This window comes from Phasianus colchicus, chromosome 1, assembly GCF_987193195.1.
Source record: "Phasianus colchicus chromosome 1, bPhaCol1.hap1.1, whole genome shotgun sequence".
In the NCBI taxonomy this organism is placed as follows: domain Eukaryota; kingdom Metazoa; phylum Chordata; class Aves; order Galliformes; family Phasianidae; genus Phasianus; species Phasianus colchicus.
This window is the reverse complement of record NC_143436.1, coordinates 129707717-129733128: the sequence shown is the minus strand read 5'-3', so window position 1 is coordinate 129733128 and position 25412 is coordinate 129707717. Positions and strand designations below refer to the sequence as shown.

At 40.6% G+C, this 25412-nt stretch overlaps 1 protein-coding gene across 2 annotated transcripts; it reads right to left on the bottom strand.

The window, feature by feature from the left end:
* Positions 1–130: 130 nt before the first annotated feature.
* LOC116230776 (arylsulfatase H-like) lies at positions 131–24348 on the bottom strand. 2 transcript variants are annotated; one of them, XM_090126141.1, is made up of 12 exons: positions 24081–24348; positions 22269–22352; positions 21145–21285; positions 20397–20518; positions 18780–18902; positions 16922–17345; positions 15734–15870; positions 11015–11149; positions 9767–9929; positions 8730–8851; positions 3067–3243; positions 131–219 (listed from the first exon to the last, which is right to left on the bottom strand). In XM_090126141.1, exons 2-12 carry the CDS (start codon positions 22337–22339, stop codon positions 200–202), a joined length of 1635 nt encoding a protein of 544 aa, XP_089982267.1. In that variant the 5' UTR covers positions 22340–22352; positions 24081–24348; the 3' UTR covers positions 131–199. The 2 variants fall into 2 exon arrangements, with proteins under 2 accessions (XP_089982267.1, XP_089982260.1); XM_090126134.1 differs by lacking the exon at positions 131–219 and having other exon boundaries at positions 1163–3243.
* Positions 24349–25412: the final 1064 nt, after the last annotated feature.

Sequence of the window (25412 nt, the reverse complement as noted above, 5' to 3'; positions counted from 1 at the left end):
AGAGATTCCAAATGTCATTTAATAATGATCAAACTGTTTAGATAGAAGTCAGCTTCAGACAGCAGGAATGCCAAATGTTTGTACAGTTCAGCTCTTTCAATAAGAACACTTATAATGTTGCTCCCCTCTGCTCAGAGTCTGTAGTTAACTATAGCCTTGGTGATTTGTCACTTGTCTCCTTGTTGCTGGTTAGATGAGTTTATGTAGCACCTCTTCCTTCTACAAAGGGAGAAGACAAAACAAGGAAGACACCATAATGCTTATTAATGTTCAGAAGATCATTATAGATTGTTTTTAAATAAAACCTAGGTAACTGAGTATTTTTCAGTATTACTCAGATGCAAGTGTGCTTTGTAACACTCTGTGGTTAGGATCTGCAGGGAACAGAACAATTGACCTGTTTCTAATTCTGGTAATTTACCATGCCTCTATTGTGAAGCATAGAGTAGGCTTGAGTGATGGATGTCCTCCTATAAGCCAATGCAAATCCCCTCTTCTCATGTTCTAGCCTGCCTTTATCCTGGGGTAAGAAATGTTCATGCTGTGCTTGGAAGTGTGCACAGGGGTTTTGTGGATGCACTGGGCTTCCCAGTCTGTCTGCAGCACTGTGTCCCTATGCTTACATGATATGTAGCTACTTGAACTACATGTCATGTAGTTCATTAGTCTTGGCCCAGCCTGTGACTGGGCCTGTTCCTGTGTATAACCAGATAGGCAGGGTAAGGAGGGTGCTGGGGTGAACTGAGAACAAGCTTATGCTTAACTGGCAATGTAGATGTTATTGACAGGCTGGCTTGATTCTGGAAAACAGCTTTTGGCTTTGTTCCCCACTTAGCAGCAATATTTCTCCTCCATCCCAGAATTGGCCAGACTAGCTTTAAAATGCCTGGTCTTTTATGCTATGTATATTCTCTCCTTATGAATCCAGTGAAGTGCAGCTGCTCTGGTTTCAACCTCTGTCAGACACAGAAAAATGTCAAGTCTTTTGACAAGCTCTAAGCAGAGCTGATGTAGATCTAAATGCTATCAAGCTGTAAGAACAAATGTATTTTTAGATACTTCTGTCAAACCTGCCATTGAACTGTCCTAGCAGTTCATTGTCAGATTAGCCTTTTGATTTTTGCAGAGTAATGTCTGCATAACTTCTTTGGTGTCCTTTTAGAGGAAAGATACCAATAGGAAATAACATGAAGAAATGCTTGTTCGGAGACTGTGTTTGGTATTGCATCACGGTCACAACCTGTGCTGTTTAGAACAAAAGAACATTGTGACTTAGCACACAGGTGACATGCATGCAGGGGATATAAGTCAGGAGCTTGCTTGAAAGCACTGCAAAAAGCATCTCATCCCAGGCACATGCATGCTGTTTTGTCCTGAGGCTGGTGAAAGGGCTGGGACCTGCTGTGACAGCTCGAGACCTGTGAGAGCTGCACGCTACTCTGGGATTATCAGCCTGTCAGTTCTGTGCTGCTTTGGCTGCCTTATCTCCTTTTTCTACAAGTTAAAAAAAAAAAAAAATGACACGAGTGACCTTAGTATTGAACAGAGTGGCACTGGTTCTGCAGTGCCGCGAGATTTAAGGAAATGTTATCTGAAGCTTCTGCTGGGCTGTTCTTACCTTCCTGTTACTGCCTTTAAAATCTTGCTGACATTCAGCTAAGCAGTAGGAGTGAACATACAGTGTTCAGGAAGGTTTAGAGGTTTGAATCTGAGTCTGCCACACAATTTACTTCTTTTTTTGAGCCGGAAAATGCCACAACCTCTGCTTAAAAATTGGATTTGACACAAAACCCCTGCAAGAACCTGGTTAGGATTATATATTGAGAGATGAATGCAGTTAACCAGAGGGCAGTAGGAGAGGATTAGATATTTTAATTCCCTACCTTTCCCTAATGACTGTACAGAGTGCTGACACTTGTTTGGCTCATAGAATGTGACCTGTACACTGAAGTGATTAGTGTGTGCAGGGGATTTTTAACACCCACTGAAACCAAAGTACTGTCTTCCAAAACAAAGCACATTTTTAATGGGGGCATTTGAACACCCTCATCGAATCAGGAGCATTCATGCCAAAGTGGGACATGCAGCTTACAGTTAGATTGGTCTCAGGGATTGAGGAATTTGGGACCTATCTTGTCCAGGCAGCTGGATGATAATTTTCAATGCTCCTACAGGGGTGCTGATTTAATGTGGAAGCTTTGTGTCAGTTGGAATTGCAGTGGTTTAGCATTTCAGAATAGCTAGATGCTTAGATGCTGAATTTGGAATTGTAACTTTAGCTACCTAATTTTTAAAACACGTTTGTCAGTGTTGGTTTGGTTTTTTTCCCCTCTTCTCCAGAAACTCTTACATGGCAGATAAAGATGAGGCAAAATGTAGCTATAAACTAGAATGTTTTAATTTCTTAGAGGCCAGTGTGTTTTGGTGTGTTTCCAAATTAAATGCACAACTGTGCTGTTAAGCACACAACAGCTTTTTCATTAAAAGGATAAGATCTTGAAGAGGGATCCTCTTGGGCACAGACCTGTTGCTTAACAAGCATATTACCTGCAAAACAGCAGCAATTCAAGTTTAATCTCTTGTCGTTCGTAATTTTGTTAAGTTGAAAATCAGTAAGGAAAGACATTTTAGTTCAGTTATCTGTGTATCTGTTCTAGAACTATCCATTAGAGGCACAGAATATATAGTTCACATGAGCAGTGTGTGTTTGGAGCATTTCAAAAAAAAACACTGCTTAAAACTACAAAAAGCATCATGAATGTCCCTTTCAATTACTCTGGTGTAATTTGTCCCCTATCTCTATATGACTGCAGTCATACAGATGTGAAAATTGCTACTTTTTTTTTAAACTAACTCTATTTTGATTTTGGTATTAAAGCATGTCATCGGCTTTCTCACTTTCTTTGTCACACCAACAGAAGGGAAATGTGCCACAGCATGGCTGCAGCCATGGCTTCCACACGTTATTGTAAGGAGACAGCTGCTGTGGGACTGGGGTCAGCGTCTTACGGTGCTCTTCTACAGCTTTTCCTATTCTCTTCATTACAGAATCAAACAAAGGCTCACTGTCTGTGGATAGGGGATTTTCCTCTGAAGGATCCTGTGAGAGATCAAACAGCAGTGGAGGGTCGTGATGGGTTACACCATCCCCAAAACATGGGCAAATTCCTCTTTCAAAGCAAGCTCCAGAGTCTTCTGGTTGGAAAAGTGGAGTAACGTAATGAGCTTTCCATACGGTACCTCCTGTTACAACAAAAGCACATAGAACAGCTTAGTGGCAGTAGGCACAGGGGAGATCCCTGAGAAGTTGGTTCAAGTTCTGTGTTATTTGTGAGCATGTATTGTGGTTGTCACAGAGAGAAAAAAGACATGTTGGGAGCTGGGATTCAGAATGACTCATGGGCACACCTGGGCTGTCAGTACTTGCAAGGCTATTTACACTTCATGGATGGTTAGGTCTAACATTTTCAGTGTAGAGAGAATCTCTGCCCCTTTCCTGTGTTCCTTTAAAGCTGTGTATGTCTCTTGGTTGGCAAAATGAAAAATGTATTCCTGTGTTTCTGGATGTAGGTACAATTAGCTGGTTCTTCTGCTAGCTCTCTATATCCAAGCCAAGAACAGCATCTGGACACAAACTGATGCACCATGTCTGTGCCTACTTTCAAGCATGTTTTCAAATATGGCATTAATGACTGGCCATGAAAACAAAATCTCGAAAATAGTTTTCAAGTGAACAGAATGAGTGCAATCAGTTTGCAACTTTAGGGCTTGTATTTCAAGTGCAGATCTTTAACTGTTAATGAAAAAACGACAAAGGAAATACAGTTCAAGAGGGTATTCATCTCCCCTCTTTTCCCTTTATTCCCCTCAATGTCTTGAGAAAGCACTATACTGAACTCATTCCAAGATGAGGCAGAGCTGTGCCCAGCAAGAAGACAGCAATTAGATACTGCCTCTGAAAATGGACAGAAGAATAAAAGGGGGACTTCAATATTTGGAGCCACTGGGCAAAACTAACTGACATCTGCATTGTGCCTACATGGCATTTTTGTTTTGGTTCAGCCTGTCTGTCTGTTGTCCCCTGTGCTGTGTTTTGTGACCAGGATTCTGTAGTTTTATTCTTCTGACTGTACCATGTTATTATAGCTAGGACATGTTCGTTCAATTGAATTAAAAAAAAAAAAAAAAAAAAGTAAAAGATGATGAGGAGCAAATAACAGACATTAAATCTCAGATTATCTTTTAACTGAACATCTTCTGTTGCTCGTTGGTTACGTATTTCTACTGTATGCTTTCCAGGTCCTCCTAAGCTATTCTACTGCATTTTTTGTGAGGGATGATATCTCAGTGCCTGTGAAGTGTTTTTACATAGTACCTTCATTTAGAAATGATAGATTTTAGTTATATTTTGCTGAAATTGAGAGCAAAGATGCAAAGGTTGATTTTTATAAAGGAAACTGGCTCACTGTTGCTGATGCTTAATGAGGACAGGTATTCCTTAGTTCCTTCGCTTTTGGGTGCACGCTTTGCTGTTCTAAGGCTACCTAATTTTCCCCATCTTGTGAATAAAAGTACATTTTTGTCTTGTGACAAAAATGCAAGCATTCTTAGTCATATCAGGTTTTCCTAAGTATGGGATTTGGATCTTCTGTCTTGGCTGGGTAGCACAGATACTTACAGAAGGAATTAAATAACCTTTAGGCCAAGCGCATTTCCCAGATTAGCTGTACTCCTGTAATATAGCTAAAATCACTGTTTAATAGATAAATATGAGATGGACAAGTATGAATTCTTACAACAGAGAAGTTTGTGACTATGGTTCAGGAAAAAAAAAACAGTCACTGTTTTTCTTTAATAATTGAGATGAATTCCTCATAACACGTTGCACAGTAATTCAGAGACAGGAGTGTAGAGTGTCTAAGGAGAATTGTTCACATTCTGCACATTTTTATCATCCATTTTTTCCCCAGCTGCAAAGAATTACTGAAGTTGCAGAGTGGGAGAGAGCCAGGTTCTCGTTAGGTCATTGGGAAGGATACAATCAGGCTGATTGTAATTAACGTGTGTTGGTGAGCTGAGTAGACAGCTGAGTTATGGAAGGTCATAAAAAATAAAATAAAAGGTGGCAGAAATCAGCACTACTGAAACTAGCAGGGAGGTATGGCCCTTCCCAAGAAGCAAAAGGGGAAATGCAATTTGCTAGTGAAGTAGCTCTGACAGAATTTGAAGAATGTGTGTGAATTTTAGGGCAACGTGTTAATAGAATATATCCAAGGGAAAGAAAACCTGCTTCTTCAATCCAAACATCTCTCAAGCCCATCTGGTAACAATCAATCAATTTAATGAGCAGAAAGAAATGGACTATCACTAATAAGCTTCTTTTAGCTTAACACTCTTCTAGCTCCAGTGGAATGCTTAATTTATGATTGTGGTAACAAGACACAATGGCTTCATATTCAGCCTGTCCAGTAAATAAAAGGGAATAGACATTAAATTTTCTCACAGTTGCGCTCATTTAAAGGTATATCACCTTCATATTAGGCATTACATCAGATTATTTTAAATTAGAAGCTCATCAGCACAGTGCAAAGAAACAGAATTTCCTGTCCCAGATGAAAGTTGAGCCAAACAGTAGTATTTAATTTCATATGCAGAATGTCTGATTGTTTTCAGTAACCTAGCCAGCAGAAGTTGTGTTTCAGTGGTATAAATGATATAAAGGCATGAATGAGAGCTGTAGCAGCACTATAGTGTTTCATGGGAACATAAAATACACCCTACATCTGGATGTGGTTTCCATATCTATGTTACAAGTAGTGTGACCTATTAAAAACTGATCTGTACAGCAAAAGCAGTATTAATGACTTCCACACTGTACTTGTTTGGGGGTGCTTCATTGAGGGTTTACTCTCTGGTCTTGTCTGCTCAACATCTGCTAGTGGTAAGAGTGTATGGAGTATGAGCTTATTTCACAGTTTGGCTTCCTCTACAACAAAAGTTACAGTCTTCAAGACCATTCTGTGATGCAAATAAAAACATGGTGAGTGGGTACGCTCAGAATGGATTGCTTCAAAAGCATACTTCTGGTCTGAACTAAAATTCTGGTGTAGATCAACCTTATTAATCCAAGGAGGACAAGATGTGAGAAGGAGGGGAGGAGACCAGTACTTGAACCCCAAAAGCAGTTCTTCAAACTCATTGTTTGTGGCGTATACATTCAGATTTCACTAGAAAAGTGCAGTGTAACTCCTCCAGCAGAGATTTTTGAGGAGCCTGCAGCCAGACGAGGCTTCCTCTGTGTGGAATATACATGTACTAAAAAGAGATCTCTATGAATCGTAATGGATTTAGAGGCACAGGAGATTTGAGTTCCTAACTCCTGCGCTGTTTTAGGTACTGCTAACAAGTTTATGGGCTAACAAATTAGATGGGTTGAAGCCTGGAGCTATGGGCTGAGCTTGAAGCTCAAACTGCGGTTTCAGTGAGTGCAAGAACCAACGATTTGGCAATGAAGCTACCGCAGGTGGTGGGACAGCCATCGCCTGCGCTGGGGCTGTTCTCGATGTCTCCTCCTGCCCTCACAGCCCTGTGCGTTCCACGCAGACTCCTAAGGGGCAGCTCCTAAGCCTGTGGGAGGCCACGCTCTCTGGGCAGGCTCTGCCGGCAACATCGCTGCGGAGCCACTGAATTGTTAAATTCAAGTTAAATTTCAATAATCTCCTCGTTTAAGCTGTTTGTTTGACGTCTGACTCGCACGGCGCAGCTGTGGCGGTGATGGCGGTTGGCGGTGCCGCGCTGCCCCCTGGCGGCGCCTTCCCGCTCCTGCTCCCCTCAGCGGCGGCCCAAAGCAGTTGCAACTCGCGGCACCACGTCTATAACGGAGCCCCTTGACGCTGCTCCCTGAGCTGCTGAGGCCGGGATCACCGAGCTGTGACCGCGTCCAGCTGCTCAGCTGCAGCGGCCAGAGAAGGATTTGGCCGCTGGGACTGCAGGGCTGTGCAGGTTGCAGCGCTCAGCTATGCAGCAGAAGACAGGCAGCTGCAGAACCCCTCCCTTCCCCATCTCGTCCTTTTCTTTGTTGTTCTTGCTAAGAACTATTCTCTCTTTTCTCCAGACAGAAAATGTTCCTAACATTTTTGTCTAGTAACTGGGAAAGAGGTATTAAGAATTCCCAAGAAGGGATGAGGGACAACAAACAAAAAGCCCTTCCCTAGAATGATGGGAGACGCTCCACTTCATGGAAGAAGTGGATTTAAGGCATTCTGTTGTACTGACTGTTTTCTGCCATATTTTCTCCAACTCTGTCAGACAGAGAGGACTGTCTTCAACAGTCTGGAGAAGACTGGGGTACTCAATGAGTTCTTTGCCTCAGCCTTCACTGGCAGTCAGGCTTCCCTGCCTCGCACATCCCTGAACCTGTAGGTGGGAGTTGGAGGAGCAAAATCCCTTCTAATGTAAGAGCAGATGGAGTTAGAGACTGCTTCATGAGGCTGAATCTGTACAAGTCTATGGGGCTGGATATCGTGGACCCCAGAGCCTTGAAGGAACTGGCTGATGTGGTTGCCAAGCCATTCTTCGTCATATCTGAAAAGTCATGGCTGTCAGGTGAAGTTGCTGGTTACATCACTCCTATTTTTAAGAAAGGAAGACCCAGGGAACTACAGGCCCGTGAGTCTCGCCTTTGTGCCTGGGAAGATCACAGAACACATTCTGCTGGAAGGCGCATGGGAGACAAGGAGGTGATCCCAAACAGCCAGCACAGCAGTCATGCCTGCCCAATCTGGTGGCCTTCTACGATGGAGTGATAGTATCAGTGGAAAAAGGAAGGGCAACTGATATCATCTACTTGAATTCTGCAAGGTCTTTTTCATTGATGTGTTCCCACACCGTAATCTCTGTATTGGAGAGATATGGATTTGAAGGGTGAACTAGTCAGTGGAAAAAGAATTGGTTGGTCACAGTCAGAGGGTGGTGGTCAACAGCTGTATGAAGGCTAGTGACCAGGGGGGCCCTGCAGGGGTCCATTGTGGGCCAGTGCTCTTCAACATCTTCATCAACAACATAGACAGTGGGATCAAATGTACTTTCAGCTAGTTTGATAATGATGCTGAGCTGAGTGGTATAGTTGATATAATAGAAGGCAGAGATATAATCTCAAGGAATCTGTACAGTCTTGAGGAGTGGGCCCATGAGAACATAATGAGATTCAACAAGTGCAAGGAAATGCACTTGGATCAGGGCAATCCCAGATGTATGTATGGTCTTGGAGAAGTACCCATTGAGAGCATACCTGTGGAAAAGGACTTGAAAGTCCTGGTGGACAAAAAGCTGAACATGAGCTAGTAGTACGTGCCTGGAAGGCCAACTGCATCCTGTGCTGCATTAAAAACAGGGATGGCCAGCACAGAAAGGGAGGTGATTGTCCCTGTGCTCTTCCCTCATGAGGTCCCACTCTGCCTACTGTGCCCAGGCCTTACACACATCAAAAGCAATAGAAACACTGCAACAACATGAATATTCTTAAAGTTATGCTACTCAGGGAGCAAAACCCTTCACCTTAGGCAAGGCTGGATAGCCAACAATGCTCATTCTGCATGTTGCAAAAGAACTGTGTTTCAATCAGTAAACTTACTCAAAATGTGTATAAGTGTTGTCACCTGTTACTCTGTTGGAAATGAGAGGTTATTGAATCGTCTCCCATAGGCTGCAAGAGGAATGTTTATACTCACTGTCTTTCTGGTGCCACCGTACTGCATGCAAAACCACACCACAGTAGTGAAACATGACCTCATGCTCAGAGTGCTGCAATGTTCCCTGCAGTAATGGCAGCAAGGTGCGCCCGTCGATTACCCTGGTGAAGAGGGCTGAGGTCATCAGAATGTTCAGGAATTGCACCCTGCCTGCAGTGTGAGCAGTACTCACTCTCCATAGATAAAGCACTAGGATTTCAAATGTCATTTCTAAAATAAACTACAGTTTAGCTTATTACCTCTGACAGTTTTAATTGTCTGGATGGATGGTGGCCAGTGATTAGTAGTTACTAGCAGTTTGTGCAATTGCAGCTACTTCACACATCCTGGGGAGATAAGCTATCATCAGTGTAATTTTCCTGGGGCTAAGTGATAACTGTAGAGAAGGGAAGTTCACTGGTTCTGGTTTCCTGAAATTGAGATCACTGATAGGCTTTGTCAAAATGGTGATAATTAATTGACTAACAATTGGTTTAGTTGTGCAACACAAGAACTTTTATGCTCTTTCTCAGAATGACTTAGTCACCCAGCCTTTCACTTGTTCTTAGAGAAGACTAGCACAGGCTCTCTATATTTTTTACAGTCCAGGAACATACTTCTCCATTACTGGCATCCAGATGGAGGGCATTTGTTCCATCTTCCTTGCTCACAAAGAACCAGGCTTGGAGAGGGCCATCTTAAGTAAAATTAAGTCCAAAGTAGTTGTGGGTTTTTATGTTTGTTTGGCTTTTTTTAAGTCCTCTGAATTACCCCAGTTAACTAAGTTTCCTTTCAATGATTAGAATACTGAGTTAGCTAGCATCCTTGATAACATATATTATCTTTCTCTGTTTTCTTTTTTTGTTCCATGTAATCACATAAGATGGGGAAAGCTAAATAGAAAGATTGATAGAGAACTCACTTTTTTAGCAACTAACAAAATTTAATCTGTGAGTGTTAAGATGTGCGACACATAGTCAGCTTCTATCTAAAACAAGAAAGGGGAGCAAACATGGTTTAGGAAGCTTCTTTTGTACCTGTCCTGAGGCACTATCCCTCCAGCCAGGTGAACCACTGTTGGAAAAATGTCCATAATGCTTGTTGGTTCATTGATAACTATGCCTGCAGGCAACACTCCTGGCCATCTAACTATTCCTGGAACACGGATCCCTCCTTCCCAGCCTCCCATTCCTTTTCCACCTATAATAAGAGGGAAAAAATACAAAATATTTATGTATACATTAGGTATTTTTTGTGCATGCATAACAAGAAATTTTAAAACTTTCTTATTCAAATACTTCTAATGCAAACACACTAAATTCCAAAGAACGGTAGAATGGCTGCAGTGCAAGATCCATTCTTCAAAAATAAATTAATTACTTATTACTCTCTATTTTACACTTTAATGTGTGGTATCTTATGTTGGGATGTAAATGGTGGGAACAGTTTTCAGGCTGTTATACAGTAAGTACCAAGCTGCCCAAGCTATCACAGTGGCTTTTCAGGGTATAGAAGTCTAGAGAATTAACTCATGACTTAGACAACTAGAGAAATTCCAGAGGATCTCAGTCTGGATTAAGGTATCTCATCAGGTCTGTTGACATTAAAAAATTTATTGGTTTCATCTCCAGTCTTTGCTGCATCGATAGTACACTCTCATATGAAGTAGCACTCTATTACTTCACAGTATGCAATGAAGAACAGAGAAAGAATAGAGTTCATCTAAGAGAAGTGGGGGAAAGAGAGAAATAGCAGTGGGCTTTAGAAATGGGTTTATTTGTTTTGTATTAATTTTTTTCCATTGTGTTTACTGAGGGAAAATAAAGCCAAAACCCTTATTTCTTACTAAGTGGCAAAAGAAGTGGAAAAAGCAAGCAGAAGGGAATATTTATGCATTTAATACTAAAGAAAGAATCAATGGAGAATGACCATAAAAATTTTAAAACTTCAAGGATGGAAACAAGAACAAACTAAAAATCTCCAAAAAGGCAGGCTTTAATAAACCTATAAGACTGATAAAGAAGGATGTCTAGGAGAAACTTTGTGGCAAAAATATCAAGAATTGGTAAGTCTTTAAAGAAGCAATATTAAAGGACACAAGTTTATGTTTTCACATTTCAGAGGAAAATTATGAGGTATACACATTTGGACAATCCGTGAGGTTTTGTTTTTGGACTTCAAGTCTGAGAAGGAAATATCTTTTTAAACATATCTGGACATACTTTATTCTATTGCTTTCTTTTCAGTAGGCAGTCTTATGCATGCATGTGCCACTAAGATTTTACCTTTATAGATACCATTCCATCCACCCAATCTGACATTTCCTCTGTGAGCCTCTACAGATCCTCCATGATCAGATGCAAAATAAATAAATGTGGTGTTCTTCAAGCCTTCTTTGTCAATAACATCCAGAAGCCTACCTATAAACAAAGCAAAACAGCATAACAGTGTCCTGAGATACAGTCAGATTTTTCACTGACTTAAAGTTCAGTGAAGCCAGTCATTGTGTTGACTCAATGAATTCTGTTATGAGCAACCGCAAGCAATGCAGAGTAATCCTGAATTATGGAAGTAAGAAGAGCCCAACAGAAAGCCACTGAATGTCCAGAATTTATTTGTAGTGTCAATAAAAGACAGGAAAACTAAAACAAGCAAACAAACAAAAAAACCTAATGGAAAATAACATAAATGAATGATTCTTTTATTCTGTCTTCTCAGAATGTTCTGTCATGTTTGTGTTGTAAATTCTCTGAGTCAAGGATTGTATCCATTGAGTAACCTAAAGCATGTTGAAAAGCTTAAACAATAGCACTGTCTCATCACGGAAAACTGCTTGTGTCTCACCAAGAGCTACACAAGTGCTCTGACATCAGGCTTCACACAATCAGACAAAATGTTCTCAGGATGTTAGTGATAAAAACTCTGCAGAGTGCAATTCAAATCTAACTTCATAAGGAATGTTTTCAGTCTGGTAGCATGAAGCATTTATACAGAGTATATAATTTACCTCTGATTGCTCTTTCTCGTCACTCACTACATCAAAATATAATCACTGCAAACAGCTTCCATAGCTACAGAAGCAGCAGAAACAGCTGTTGTGTGCAAGGAAAAAACAACAGCCAATGGTCAGGTCATTTTATTATTGATCTTACCTAAAAATAGACACCTAGCCAAAAGAAGAATCTAGGCCTTTCTGGTCTGAATTTGACCCAAATCTTTTAGCATGTTTGTCCTCAATAGCAGAATCCTGTTTAGTCAATGCAACATATGTTCTTTATCCCTTTGTACTTCTGCTGTTCTGCTCTGCTTGAGTAGCTTGTGCCTGAATTCAATTGGTGCCAAGTGACAGTAAGAAGATTGCACCAGAGTTCTCTGGTGCAACCAGATCTAGCAGAGGTGCTCAACCTGCCAATCTCAGGCAGTCAGACTCTTCTCAAATTACAACTTTTTAAACATGGTTTTTGGAGGAGGAGAAAAGGTTCAGAGAATCATGGACAGGAGATGAATACTTTGTAGCAGGGCCTTCACTTTTGAATAAATGCAAATAGGAGCTATCTTCCTCCTTCTGAAGTAAAAATGAACTACTAATTAAGGTTTAGGTCTAAATTTGGGCTCCAAGTGTATATTATGTTTTTAAACTTAATTAAATTGTTAAGTGAAACACTGTGTCCTTTTAATTTGACCTTTTGGCTAGGACAGAGTTCTGGTTTCTGTTCTAAGGATTAATTCTTGTTAAAAAAGAACAAAACCACCACATACAATGCAGTATTCAGCAGCAGAACTAGTTACATCTTTCGAGGGTATTCAACTGGATAAACATATATTCCAATTAATATTGTGATCAAAAGACTAAAGAAGTGTAATTGTTGTAAGCGATTCTCTTTTGAGAGGAATGGAAGACCCTGATTTTCAGCCAGTCTCTACCCATAGGGAAGTGTGCTGCCTTCCTGGGGCCTGGGTCAGGGACATTACTAGAAAATTTCCTAGTGTGGTTCACCCCTCTGGTTACTATCCCCTACTGATATTTCAGGTTGGTAGTGATGAAGTCACTGAGAGAAGCCTGAGGGCTATCAAGAGGGACTTCAGGGCACTGAGGCAGTTAGTTGATGGATTAGGAGTCCAGATAGTGTTTTCCTATAACCTTTCAGTGGCAGCAAGGGATAGTGAGAGGACCAAGAAAATCTATCTCATAAATGCATGGCTAAGAGGCTGGTACAATCACAGGGATTTTTTTTTTAATTTTTTAATTTTTTTTTTTTTAATCATGGGGGAGTTTACGTAGGCCTGATGGCTGCAGATGTGCCTCACCTGTTTCAAAGGAAGGAACAGATCCTTGCCCAGGAATTGGCAGGGCTCGTTGAGAGGGCTTTAAACTAGGTATGAAGGGGGAAGCTGTTAAAACAAGGCTTGCTTGAGCCTGGGGGAATGATGATGGGGTTAGGGGTGAGGCCAATGGCTCAGATGAATTATACCTGATTGCTAGCCCTTGTTCTCAAGAGGGAATTCAAATTTCCTGAAATGTACTAGAAATATAATATGGCACAGAGGAAGCAATCTAGGAGGTTTCTAGAGCGCGTGAAAGTTAATGTCTTGATACAGCTGGTAAGAGAGCCTACCAGGGAAGGTGCCCTGCTAGACCTGCTATTCAAAAACAGAAAAGAGAAGAAAAATCATTTTTTTAAAAAGTATATTAACAGTAAGAGAAGAGCTAGGGAGAATCTCCATCCTTTACTGGATATGGGGGACAGTGTGACCACTGAAGATAAGAAAAAGGCTGAGGTTCTCAATGCCTTCTTTACATCTGTCTTTAAAAGTCAGACCAATTATACTTGGGGTACCCTACCACCTGACATGGAAATCTTGGATGGGGAGCAGAATAAACTCCCCATTATTCTGGAGTAAACAGAGACCTATTACTCTGCCTGGACTGGGGACAGATGGAATCTGCCCAAGAGTGCTGATTGAGCTGATGGTGGTGATTACCAAACTGCTTTCCATTGCCTGTCAGCATTCCTGGTCAACCAGAGAGGTCCCAGAGGATTGGAAGCTTGCCAGCGTGACTCTACAAAAAGGGTTATAAGGAGAATCCAGAGAACTACAGGCCTGTCAGCCATACCTCAGTGCCAGATAAGGTAATGAAGAAGATCATCTTGAGTGAGATTACTAGGCATATGTGGGACAACCAAGGGATCAGACCCAGAGAGCATGGGTTGATGAATGGCAGATCGTGCTTGACCAACCTGATCTCCTTCTATGATTAAGTGACCTGCCTAGTGGATGAGGGAAAAACTGTTGACATACTCTGCCTAAACTTCAGCCAAATTTTTGATATTGTCTCCCACAGTATTCTCCTGGAGAAGATGGCAGCCTGTGACTTGGACAGGTACACTCTTTGCTGGATAAAGAACTGGCTGATTGGCTGGGCCCACAGCATGGTAGTGACTGGAGTTAAATCTAGCTGGTGACCAATCACGAGTGGTGTTCTCCAGGGGTCAATATTGGGCCTATCCTGTTCAGTATCTTTGTTGATGACCTGGATGTGGGGATTGAATGCACCCTCAGTAAGTCTGCAGGCAACACTAAGCTGGGGGAAAGTGTTAATCTGCTTTAGGATAGCCCTTCAGAGGAATCTGGACAGGCTGGATCGCACAGCTGAAGCCAGTGAGATGAAGTTCAACAAGATCAAGTGCTGGGTCCTGCACTTTGGCCACAGCAACCCCAGGCAATGCTATAGGCTTGGGACGATGTGGATGAAAGAAATGGACCTGGTGGTGCTGGTTGGCATTTGGCTGAATGTGAGCCAGCATTGTGCCCAGGCAGCCAAGAAGACCAATGGCATCCTGGCTTTTATAAGAAATAGTGTTGCCAGCAGGAGCAGAGGAGTGATCGTCCCTTTGTACTCAACTCTGGTGAGGTCACACTTTGAATACTGTACACAGTTTTGGGTCCCCTCACTACACGAAAGACATTGAGGCTCAGGAGCGTGTTCAGAGAAGGGCAGTGAAGCTGGTGAGGGGTCTGGAGCACAACTCTTGTGAGAAGTAGCTGAGAGAGCTGGGATTGCTTGGTCTAGGGAAGAGGAGGCTCAAGGGAGACTTTGTAGCTCTTTTACAACAACCTGAAAAGAAATTGTGATGAGGTGGGGGTCGGCTTCTTCTCCCACTTAACTAGCAATAGAACGAGAGGGAATGGCCTCAAGTTGCTCCGGGGGAGGTTCAGGTTGAATATCAAGAGAAATTTATTTTCTGAAAGAGGAATCAGGCACTGGAATGGGCTGCCCAGAGAGGTGGTGGAGTTGCTGTCCCTGGAGGTGTTCAATAGAAGTTTAGATATTGTACTAAGCAACTTGGTTTAGTGAGGTCATATTGATGGTAGATGGACGGTTGGACTGGATGATCTTGGGGGGTCTTTTCCAACCTTGGTGATTCTATGATTCTGTATTATTTATCTGACTTCATCCAGAGAAACCTAGATGGGCTTGAGCAGTGGGCCCAGGAGAACTTCACGAGGTTCAACAAATCTAAGTGCAGGGTCTTGCATCTGGATCAAAGTAACCCTCCGCATGAGTGCAAGCTGGGGATTGTAAGGATAGGGCACAGCCCCGACAAAAAGGACTTGGAGATACTGGTGGATGGCAAGCTGGACATGAATCAGCAGTGCATCCTCACAGCCCAGAAAGCCAACTGTATCCTGGACTGTATCAAAAGAAGCATGGCCAGTAGGTCGAGGAACATGATCCTGCCCCTCTGTTCTGCACTGGTGAGACTTTACATGAAATACTGCATTCAGATGTGGAGTCCTCACATCTGAATGTCCCACAGGAGAGTCCCACGGGAGAGACATAGAAGTTTCCACATTCACACTAAGAAGAAAAGAGGATTTGTAATGAAATGGCTACCTTTGGAGCTAACTATATATATGCAAGATTTTTTGTCATATATAAATAGTGATTTCTGTCATCTTCCATATTTAAATAAATTATTTCCTTCGAGATCACCACTTACCCACCATCCAGTCCATTTCCTCTACATTATCTCCATACAGGCCATGCCTGCTTCTTCCCAGAAACTCCTTTGTGGTAATGAGTGGGGTGTGAACATGTAAGAGGGAAAAAAAGAGAAGAAACGGTCTGTGCTTGTTTCTGAAATAAGACAAAATAAGAGTAGTCATCTCTCTGCAAACTACCACTCTGAACAAAATATAATAGCAGCATGGTAGTGACTATCTCACTAGAAAAAAAAAAAAAAAAAATCAGACTGCTATCTTGCATTTTTGAGGCTTTGGAAGACAGAGGGTCTTCAAATATTTTGGTTCTGTAGAAAGACTAAAATAGTCATGGGTCTTTTTTTCTAGTCCCAAATTAGATACATGTAAAGCATGAAATCAGTCCAGACCATTCTATGATTCTATGATTCTAAATAACACACTCAGTGGCAAGAAGAATAGGACTCACTTGCTTAAATCTAAATATTGGTGTCACTGAGTATCTGAGACGTATATGTGAAACCAGCAGAGATGATACTGCACCCAGAAGGGAACTGCATCCCTTTAGCACTGGCAGCTAGAGGTGAAGCAGGATATCCAAGGAACCTAAGCTTGTCTGTGTTCAGAGTTACACACAAGAGATTTCTCTCCCTTCATTTCCCCTTAAAAACAACAACAACAACAAATCTTCAAGCAAGCCCTCAGGGAAATAACACAATCTTCTTCAGGGATATGTCCAAACTTGCCACATGAATACTGCTAAGAACTTAGCAGTTAGTTTAACTCTAGCTGGTAGCATTTTAAATGAAAGACACTTTGGTAAAACAAAACAAATCTCAGTATCAGTCTCCTGCTTGCAAAACATTAATTGATGGAACTCTATATAGGAGTTCATTCATCAGGCTAAGATCATTTTTTCTGTTCCTAGTGCTTGCAGACCCAGTCCTTGGCTAGGACTCCATTGTGAATAAATCAAACATGCAACAAAATCATCTTCCTTTTCCTGAGAAGCTAACAAGCTATGTAAAAGATGAAGGGCAGCAGTTGGGTGCTGACATTACATGGATGCCAAAAAACAGCAAATTGCTGCTGGCCAACACTATGAGCAGATAGTTCAGTGTGCCAGCTGAGTAACCCAGGAGTGTATGACAGAGCAATTATATTATTTAAAAAAATCCTTAAGAGGTGATACTGTTTTTGTTGGTTACCTTTCAATGAATGAAACTGCCTCCTTCAGCATATTAGAAGTAGTTTTTTCTACATTCATTGGTTGTTCTGTGATTTCATGGTTTCTCATCAAAATACAGTTCCAGTACTTGGTAAATCCATAGCTGGAGAACCAGGAAAGGAAATACAGGAGACCAAAGATGGTCACACATACTATTATTTTCCATTTTACTGAGAATAAGCAGGTAAGTTTTCCAAACAAAAGCGTAAACACTGCTAGGAAGATTATCTGTGTGTAAAGCCAATGTGTATCTTGCAAAGACTTGGACAGTTCAGGGTCATCAGTGCCTTGACACTCATTCAAAATAGTAAAAGGCATGCCATAAAAATATTCAAAGCCATGATTTAAAGGGTGGTGGCAGTGATCGCGGTGGGATTTGCAGTTCACACCCAAATGCCACTTCCCTGGAAGTACAAAACAGAAGTATTAAAACCAACATAATTTCTCTCATGTGTGCCTTTGTTTCTAAAAGGTTGGCTGCACTCCTCAGTTAAAGTGCAACCAAGGGAGGAGCTAGTTGGAATAAGACGGGCTCTCCTGTCACTGTATCTGAGAGAACAGCTCTTTTTCTTCACTTAACTGACAGAATTCCACATAGGTAACAGTCCGGCTCAGACACCTCTCTAAATACTGATATGGTTGCAATATTTCAGGCTGATTATATGATAAAGTAGACTTTCATTAATGTGTGGCCTGGTGGGGAGAATCTGTTGTGCCAAAAGAAACAACTAAGTGCAAAAAAAAAAAAAAAGAACTAATTTACACATAATTTCAATTTGACCTTCAAATTCAAAAACAAAGTTCAGGAATAAGTTGTACAAACTAGGTCTCCTAAAATGAGTAGCAAAATAGGTCACTCTAATTATCCAGTACAATTGGACATATCAGAATGTGTCATGCACTGATAATGAAACTTAATGAAGTCATTTTACAGAGCAGTGTAATTATCGTGACATTGAAGGACACAGCCTATAACCATTGGCTTCTGGCCTATTAACCAGACAAATAACATCAGAGAACTGCTAATAAGCTCAGTGCTCCTGTATATGAGTGTATTTTGTAGAACAAACTATATCAGACTGCAACGAGCTAGGGAAAGATCTCCCATTTGCACAAAGTTGTGAGAAGCCAGTACATCACTGAGACTCATTTCAGTTTAGGAAATGAATGGCACTTCATTGTGCTGGATCCAAGTAGAGGCATGAAAATCACAGTTATTACATGTATGCACACAATATCTGTGACTACCTAGAAGAGTATAAAATTGATAGGTTCTTGAAGGACACATCATATAATCACTGTTCAGGAAAAATCAGCAAACAGTTATAGGATTTTCTTCCTTGAACATGGATTCCGATCCAAAACCCTCTGGAGGGAATAGAACTCTTTCGGCTATTTTGTCTCAGCAGCAGAAAATTAAGGCATTTTTAGTCTGTACGATAAGAAGAATGAGTAAGTAACAGAAAATCTAGCCACCAGATAGAATTAAGAGCACTGTAGAGTCTGGGTACCAACTGTCAGACAACATATTTTTTCTCTTTCTGAATATTGATTCTTCTAAAGCAAACTGTACTGGGCAAAAAAGATATCCTCTGCAATTATTTCTCTTTGCTATGTGCATCTATGTATTCCACACATACATTCCATTTTTGAATTATCACATTCCCTACTGGGAATTGGGTTGTGAGTGGAATTTGAAAAACCCTATTGATTTTTGAAGTTTTCCATACAAAAAAACTTTGGTTTATCTGATCCTGGATATATTTTGGCAAAGAAAAACATTTACAGAAACAGTCTCATTCGAATAACATTAGATAGCAAGTTTCTGTGTCTCATACCCACAAGTGCTGTAGAATAACCTTGCTGGTGCAGTATTCTGGCAAAAGTAGTTTCATTTGGTGGAAGTCCACCAGAACACCCATTCCAAAAAAGAATGCGCCGTTCTGTGCTGGATGCCATGCCTGGAGAGGAGATGCAATTTTTAAAATAAAGCAAGTCAGAATTCAGAGAGCATTTAAACAGGAATGGGAATAGCTGTTTACGAAAGTGGATAGTGATTGGACAAGGGGGAATGGTCTTAAACTGAGACAGGGGAGGTTTAGGTTAGATATTAGGAGGAACTTTTTCACTCAGAGGGTGGTGACACACTGGAACAGGTTGCCCAAGGAGGCTGTGGATGCCCCATCCCTGGAGGCATTCAAGGCCAGGCTGGATGTGGCTCTGGGGCAGCCTGGTCTGCTGGTTGGTGACCCTGCACACAGCAGGGGGGTTGAAACTAGATGATCATTGTGGTCCTTTTCAACCCAGGCCATTCTGTGATTCTATGAATTCAGATTTTTCAGTTTTTCATATTGTTCTTTCTAATGAATGAATAGCTGACAAAGCCTGGTACCTTTTTATTATACATTCAGCATGCCCTAAGGTATTCTGGTTGACCCCTCAGAAGGATATCCCTTCCAAGTTTTCTGTTATATCTGCTACTCCAGTGCAGATGCTTCAGTTGGAGTGTTGAAAGTAGCATTAAGATGCCAATGTTTGGATATCAGGCAAAGTTCTACCACAGTAAGATGCTAAAAAGGAACTGGGAAAAAAAAAAAGAAGGAAAGAAAGGAAAGAAAGGAAAGGAAAGGAAAGGAAAGGAAAGGAAAGGAAAGGAAAGGAAAGGAAAGGAAAGGAAAGGAAAGGAAAGGAAAGGAAAGGAAAGGAAAGGAAAGGAAAGGAAAGGAAAGGAAAGGAAAGGAAAGGAAAGGAAAGGAAAGGAAAGGAAAGGAAAGGAAAGGAAAGGAAAGGAAAGGAAAGGAAAGGAAAGGAAAGGAAAGGAAAGGAAAGGAAGGAAGGAAGGAAGGAAGGAAGGAAGGAAGGAAGGAAGGAAGGAAGGAAGGAAGGAAGGGAAAAAAGCAAAGCTAAAAACCAACCAAACAAAAACAACCAAAAACCAAAAAAGAACCCAAAACATTTATCCACAAAGGTATAGCTCCTTTAGCAAGTTAGAGTCAGATCAGACAAGCTGTCCTCATGATTACTGGGAGATAACGTGGATGGTTTTCTGTCTTCACTTTCAGTGGCTGAATTAAACCTGTTTTATCTTTGAGAACTATTTCATACACTGACAGATTTCATTATAAATATGTTCATTAGGGTAATCAAAATACTTTGCTTAATATAAATTTTAATACTACATTCAGTGCTTACACTTTACTGTTTTCTTTGTTTATACCTTTGGTGCTTGTTTTGATTTTCATCCATTCCTGTGTTGTCATCTAACTACATGAAATGTGCTTTATGTGAGGATTTTCCCATGGAAATCAATCAGTAAATCTAGTCATCTTTATTTCTGCCCATCTCACTGAGGTTCCAAAGCCTAAGATTAACCAGTCTTTATAATGGTTTATTTAAAGGGATTTTTAATAGCAACAATGGCTAGACAAACTGCAGTGAACTATTAGAGGCCCAACCTGATCTGATGGGGTATCTGCCAGTCAGGAAGGCTGCTCTGCTGGGAGTACAGACAGCAGCTGCAGCAATGTGCTGAGTAAGTCTCACTCCTTCCTTTGCCAGACCATCAATGTGAGGTGTCCTAAAAAGAAAAATCATTTCAATATGCATTTTTATTGATGTATAAAGAAAAGGTATTTCACTTCTACTTCATATCACAAGCTCATGAAGCACAGTGAAAAAAATTCCACTAATAGACATGGGGCGCTCAAGTTGCAAGACTGTAATAGATGAGCAAAGACACAGGATAAATATACACAATCATTCTATCAATCAAGATCCATCCAGACCAAAAACTGCACTAGGGATAAATAGAACGCATTATAGATTGACATGTTACCCTGTAACAAGCCAACAAGAGTAGTTAGCTGATATGATATCCTGATCTCAGTCCTTAATGTTTCAGCACCTGAGTTGTACATACATACAAACTATACACATATCTGAAAAATATGAGGCACATACACATTTATAAATTTCTGACTATACATACTGAAAATTAGAAGTTCATGAAAGTCACTCAAGCATGCTTGTGTAGTTTTTATTCCAATAGAAATGTAGAACATTTACTTTAAACATGCTTTGGAAAGAAGTGTATCTAGATAAACTGGTCTGTTAATAAGAAATTTTCTAATACTGCCATCACTGTGGGTTTTTTTTCCCACTGAAATTTACCAGGATAGGCAATTTATTTTGTAGAATTCTTACCTGATAGTATCATTGCCATAACAACCCACATCTCCAATACCAAGATCATCAGCCAGTATCAGTAAAAAGTTGGGTTTTGGAGGACTTGATACACAGGTTCTTAGAAACAAGCACAAAATGAGCCAAATACTTAGGCAGCTCCTGAAATTAAAATTAAAAGGAGAAGAGAAAAGCTTTATAATGTTCTTTTAATTATTGAAGTATTAAGATTGTCCAGATGCAAAGAGCTACCAAATACTTCCTGCAGATGGAGCTCCTGAATATTTTCTGAAACCAATATTTTTTTTATTTTCCTTTGCACAGAAGTTTAGTTTGCATATTTCTTTCTTAAGATTTGTACCAATCTCAAGAGACATGTCATGCAACTGGTTAAAATGGTGAAAGCTTCAGTACTGTATCCATTGGGCATAGTGCTACAAACAGCACCACATTTATGTACCATCTGCAGAATCAAGGTTGCAATGGGCAAGGTTAAGCAATGGGCTTAACCTTGGGTATCTTCCTAGAAGACTATCTCAGCACATATCTTAGTTGCTCAGTGTGTTTGTGAGAGGTAGTTCACCTGAAGTAAAGTACATATACTAGAATACATCTACTAACTACTAGTTCATTAAGAGATAGCACAACGTGATAAATCTATATTAAATGTAATATAGTACTTATGCTCCTAAATCTCTGTCTTCTATAAAAAACAAACAAACAAACAAAAAACCCACCAAAAACAGGCTTAATGGTTTTAACCTAAGGGAAGGGAGACTTGGGTTAGATGTAAGGGGGATTTTTTTTTTTTATACAGAGATGGTGAGGTGCTGGAACAGGCTGCCCGGAGAGTTTGTGGATGAAGCCTAGAGGTGTTCAAGTCCAGGCTGGATGAAGCCCTGGGCAGCCTGGTCTACTACTTGATCTAGTGGCTGGCAGCCCTGCCTGTTGGCAGGGGCATTGGAACTTGATGAGCCTTGACAATCGTTGATGTCCCTTCCAACCCAAGACATTTTATGGTTCTATGAGAAGATCTAGTTCTAAATCCATATTAACTACCCTTAGATTCTCAACAATTTTTATTTTTTAGATGCATTTTCTTATGCACAACATTTAAAAATACAAGAAAGATCCCCAGTGCATACATTTTCTTACCACTGTCTTCCCTGGTAAACTCCATATATCTTTCATATCTTGTATGAAAAAGGCACATCATTTGTCATATGATTCTGGTTAAAAAAAAAAAAAAAAAAAAGGAAAAATATATGTAAAATTAAAAAAAAATGAGAGCCAAGCAGCTCTGGTGATCTTGTTTGTGAAGCTGCTTATTAACTACCCTGTATTATCACAATCATATTGCCACTGCCTGTGGCTGACTACAACAAGAATGCTCTGCACTAGGGCTTGCCAATGCAGTCTCCAACTTTCTGAACATCTATTCGCAGAGCCCTCTTGAGCAGACCCTGCAATATAGGAGAAAGCACTTCTGAGGACACTGCACAGCATGCAGCATTACAGGATCCAGCCTGCTTTCAGCTGCCATTAACTTCAGGGAGACTCATGTTTGCAAGAAGACTAAATACTTTAAACCAGTGCTAAAGATGTTGGTTACTAAATACAGGCACAAAACTGCTGGTCTTCACTGAAATGAGGGTTTCTATTAAGTGAAACAGGAGGCAGTGATATGTAAATCTAGTACCTCACTCTTTATGTAACATCAAACTGTATTTTAACTTCAGGAAAATAAACTAATCTTTACTGAGCTTAGAAATTGCAAAGTATGCCTCAAATAAAAGCCAGCCTGGGAACTAATAATTACTGTGCAATTCTTAGGGAATGACTGTGACACTCTTAGGTTTGGATGCCATCTACTGCCTTTAGGGAGGTGCTTCTATCTGAATGTTACTAAAAACTGTCCAGAAACATATCATTATGATAAAGAACTTCAAAATTTAATGCCATTTATAAGTTTAACAGCCCCATTTTTCTACCTGCCAACTCTGTGGATTCACCTCAGACTTTAAAGCCTAAAAATAACCTTTCTGTTTCTAAATATACAGTTTTTCTTTTCAAGGCACACTTTATAAGTGGAAGACATTTCCTATGCTTGCTGAAATAAAAGGTAGAGCTAGTTGCTTTGGACAAAAAATGGCTTGGGGAATACACTCTTTTTGCTTGTGAATAGATGCAGAGCAAGAAATCTGCAGAAAATGTTGCACAGGAACCATGTAAACAGCCATCCAGATGCACAGGATAAATTGGTTGCTCTGGGACTGGCAAACTTCATCTCTCTGCTGTACACTGAATTAAATTAAAAATATTAGTTTCTTCACTGTGAAAGGTGATTAAAATATGAAATATCCAGACCATGAGAAATCCTTGCTTTGCTACCCTTCCTTCTCTTTCACTCCTATGGGTTTTGAGAAGTTTTCCAAGCTGGTGCAGCACCTCTGCTGCCTTCCACTGTGTCCCCACAGTTTCATGTGCAACAGCTGGCTGCTGACAGCAGTTACAGCGACAGAGACTTGGTACAATCTGTTAACAACACTGTAATGTCAACTGAGGAGCTGAGTAGCACTGCAAGACATTTCAGTCTTAATACCACTGGCTGTGACACAATAAAACGTGGTGCTCCTTGATTTATTGCAAGCCATTTTACAGTGTCCGTATTGAAGGGCTAGAAGAAATACCCTTTTTTTTTTTTTTAAAAAAAAAAAATCAATTTAAATATGTGTATTCAGCTTTTTCTGTTAGAGATTGATTCCTTCTGAAAGTTGTGCTCCCACTGACATCACTGTGAGTGCAACAAACACTGTACTGGGGCCCACGGCTTGTCAAGTTTTCTTAGCTGTTAAACAAAAAAACCCAAACCCATAATCCATAACTTTAAAAAACACCATCCTCTAGGAATCAGCACAGCAACTTACTGTTGAAACTTGTTGTACTGCTGAACTTACAGAAATCCAAGAAAACGGCAGATAGCAATTTCCAGTAAGCCACAGTAAACATCAAGTCTAACAAAAACAAGCCAGCTCCTTTTAATAACATGGAGAACAAATCATTCTTCCTGCTTTGGAATTCCTTCTTGTTCTTTGGTTCGCTAAACAGTCTGATCCCCTGAGATGTGTGTGGGAGGAGGTGGGAGTGGATTTACTGTGTTTGCTCTCCATATCTCCCTTCCCCCAGTTCTGGATGCAGAAGCCACTGGGATGTCTGCCAGGAGCAGTGAGCGGGACCGCCACTGAGTTTTCACACAAATTCCAGACAGAGTACAAAGTCTTTATTCTTTAAACAGTGACACAACATAGCCACTGCCTTCTTAGGCTGCCTATCCAGTTAATTCTGTGCAGATCCATCTAAAGCCTAGCACTGCTCTGTTGCAGTGCCTCCAAAATGACGCTTCAAAGAATTACAAAATCAAACTTGGAGACCCATGGTTTTATTTCCTCCACTCTGCTTTCTGACCTCTCAAACAGGATAACAGGACTGGCTTGTCCTCCCCTTTTTCTTTCATGTTGTCTTTTCTTCCTCTTTGAATTTTCAGGTGAGCTAAACCTACCTGCACTGAAGATATTAAACGCGATGTCTTTCCCAGGAACTGAAGGTAAAGTATTCCTCTTCCCCACATCCACTTCTTTCGGAAGTCAGCTCTGTTGTGATGCACTTTATCCTTTCAAAGGTCTTGATCAATGAGAGAAACACCTTTCTATTCGCTTGTTGACATTCCAGCTCCTCTGGTCCCTTGAGCACTGTGAGTGCCAAATTTAACATTGTACTCGAGATATATCAGCAGGGGTCAAGTGAAGCAGTTTAAACTGGCAGGTTAATATAATACATTGGAAGGGATAGTTTTGGCTGGAGACAGATTTTTGTTGATCTCCTTGAACACATGGCTATGTTTGGTTATGCTTGTAAGCCGTAAGTTGTCTAATTTGTCTGCTTTTACAAAAACCTATTTGAAGATAATACTTATTTAGTGCAGTTATGTAACAGCTTGTGATGTTTCTGGTGCAAAGCTTTCCCTGGAAAAATTGTCTCTCTTGAAAATTACCTCATACTTTGAGAAAGGTGGTTCTTTAAAAGTTCCCAATAATTTAAGTATTAATTTATATCTGTCTTTGGTCCAAATGATGACTAAACTTTTCTCTCAGCTTTTCTAGGCTGTTTCCATTGTTTTTACCATCAGATGACTACCTAAGATGTGCCCATGCTGCTGCTGGCTTGTTTTTAAATAAAAAAAAAAAAAAAAAAGAAAAAACAAAAACAAACAAACAAACAAAAAAAAACAA

What these genes read in the sequence shown, in the direction of transcription:
- LOC116230776 (XM_090126134.1), bottom strand. Translation starts at nt 22,339, where the DNA reads ATGATGTGCCTTTTTCATACAAGATATGAAAGATATATGGAGTTTACC. An exon ending in TTATTCTACAGCACTTGTGG is followed by an intron (nt 17,346 to 18,779) that starts GTATGAGACACA and finishes TTGTACTTCCAG; the next exon opens with GGAAGTGGCATTTGGGTGTG. An exon ending in GGAAATGGACTGGATGGTGG is followed by an intron (nt 11,150 to 15,733) that starts GTAAGTGGTGAT and finishes CTTTGTTTATAG; the next exon opens with GTAGGCTTCTGGATGTTATT.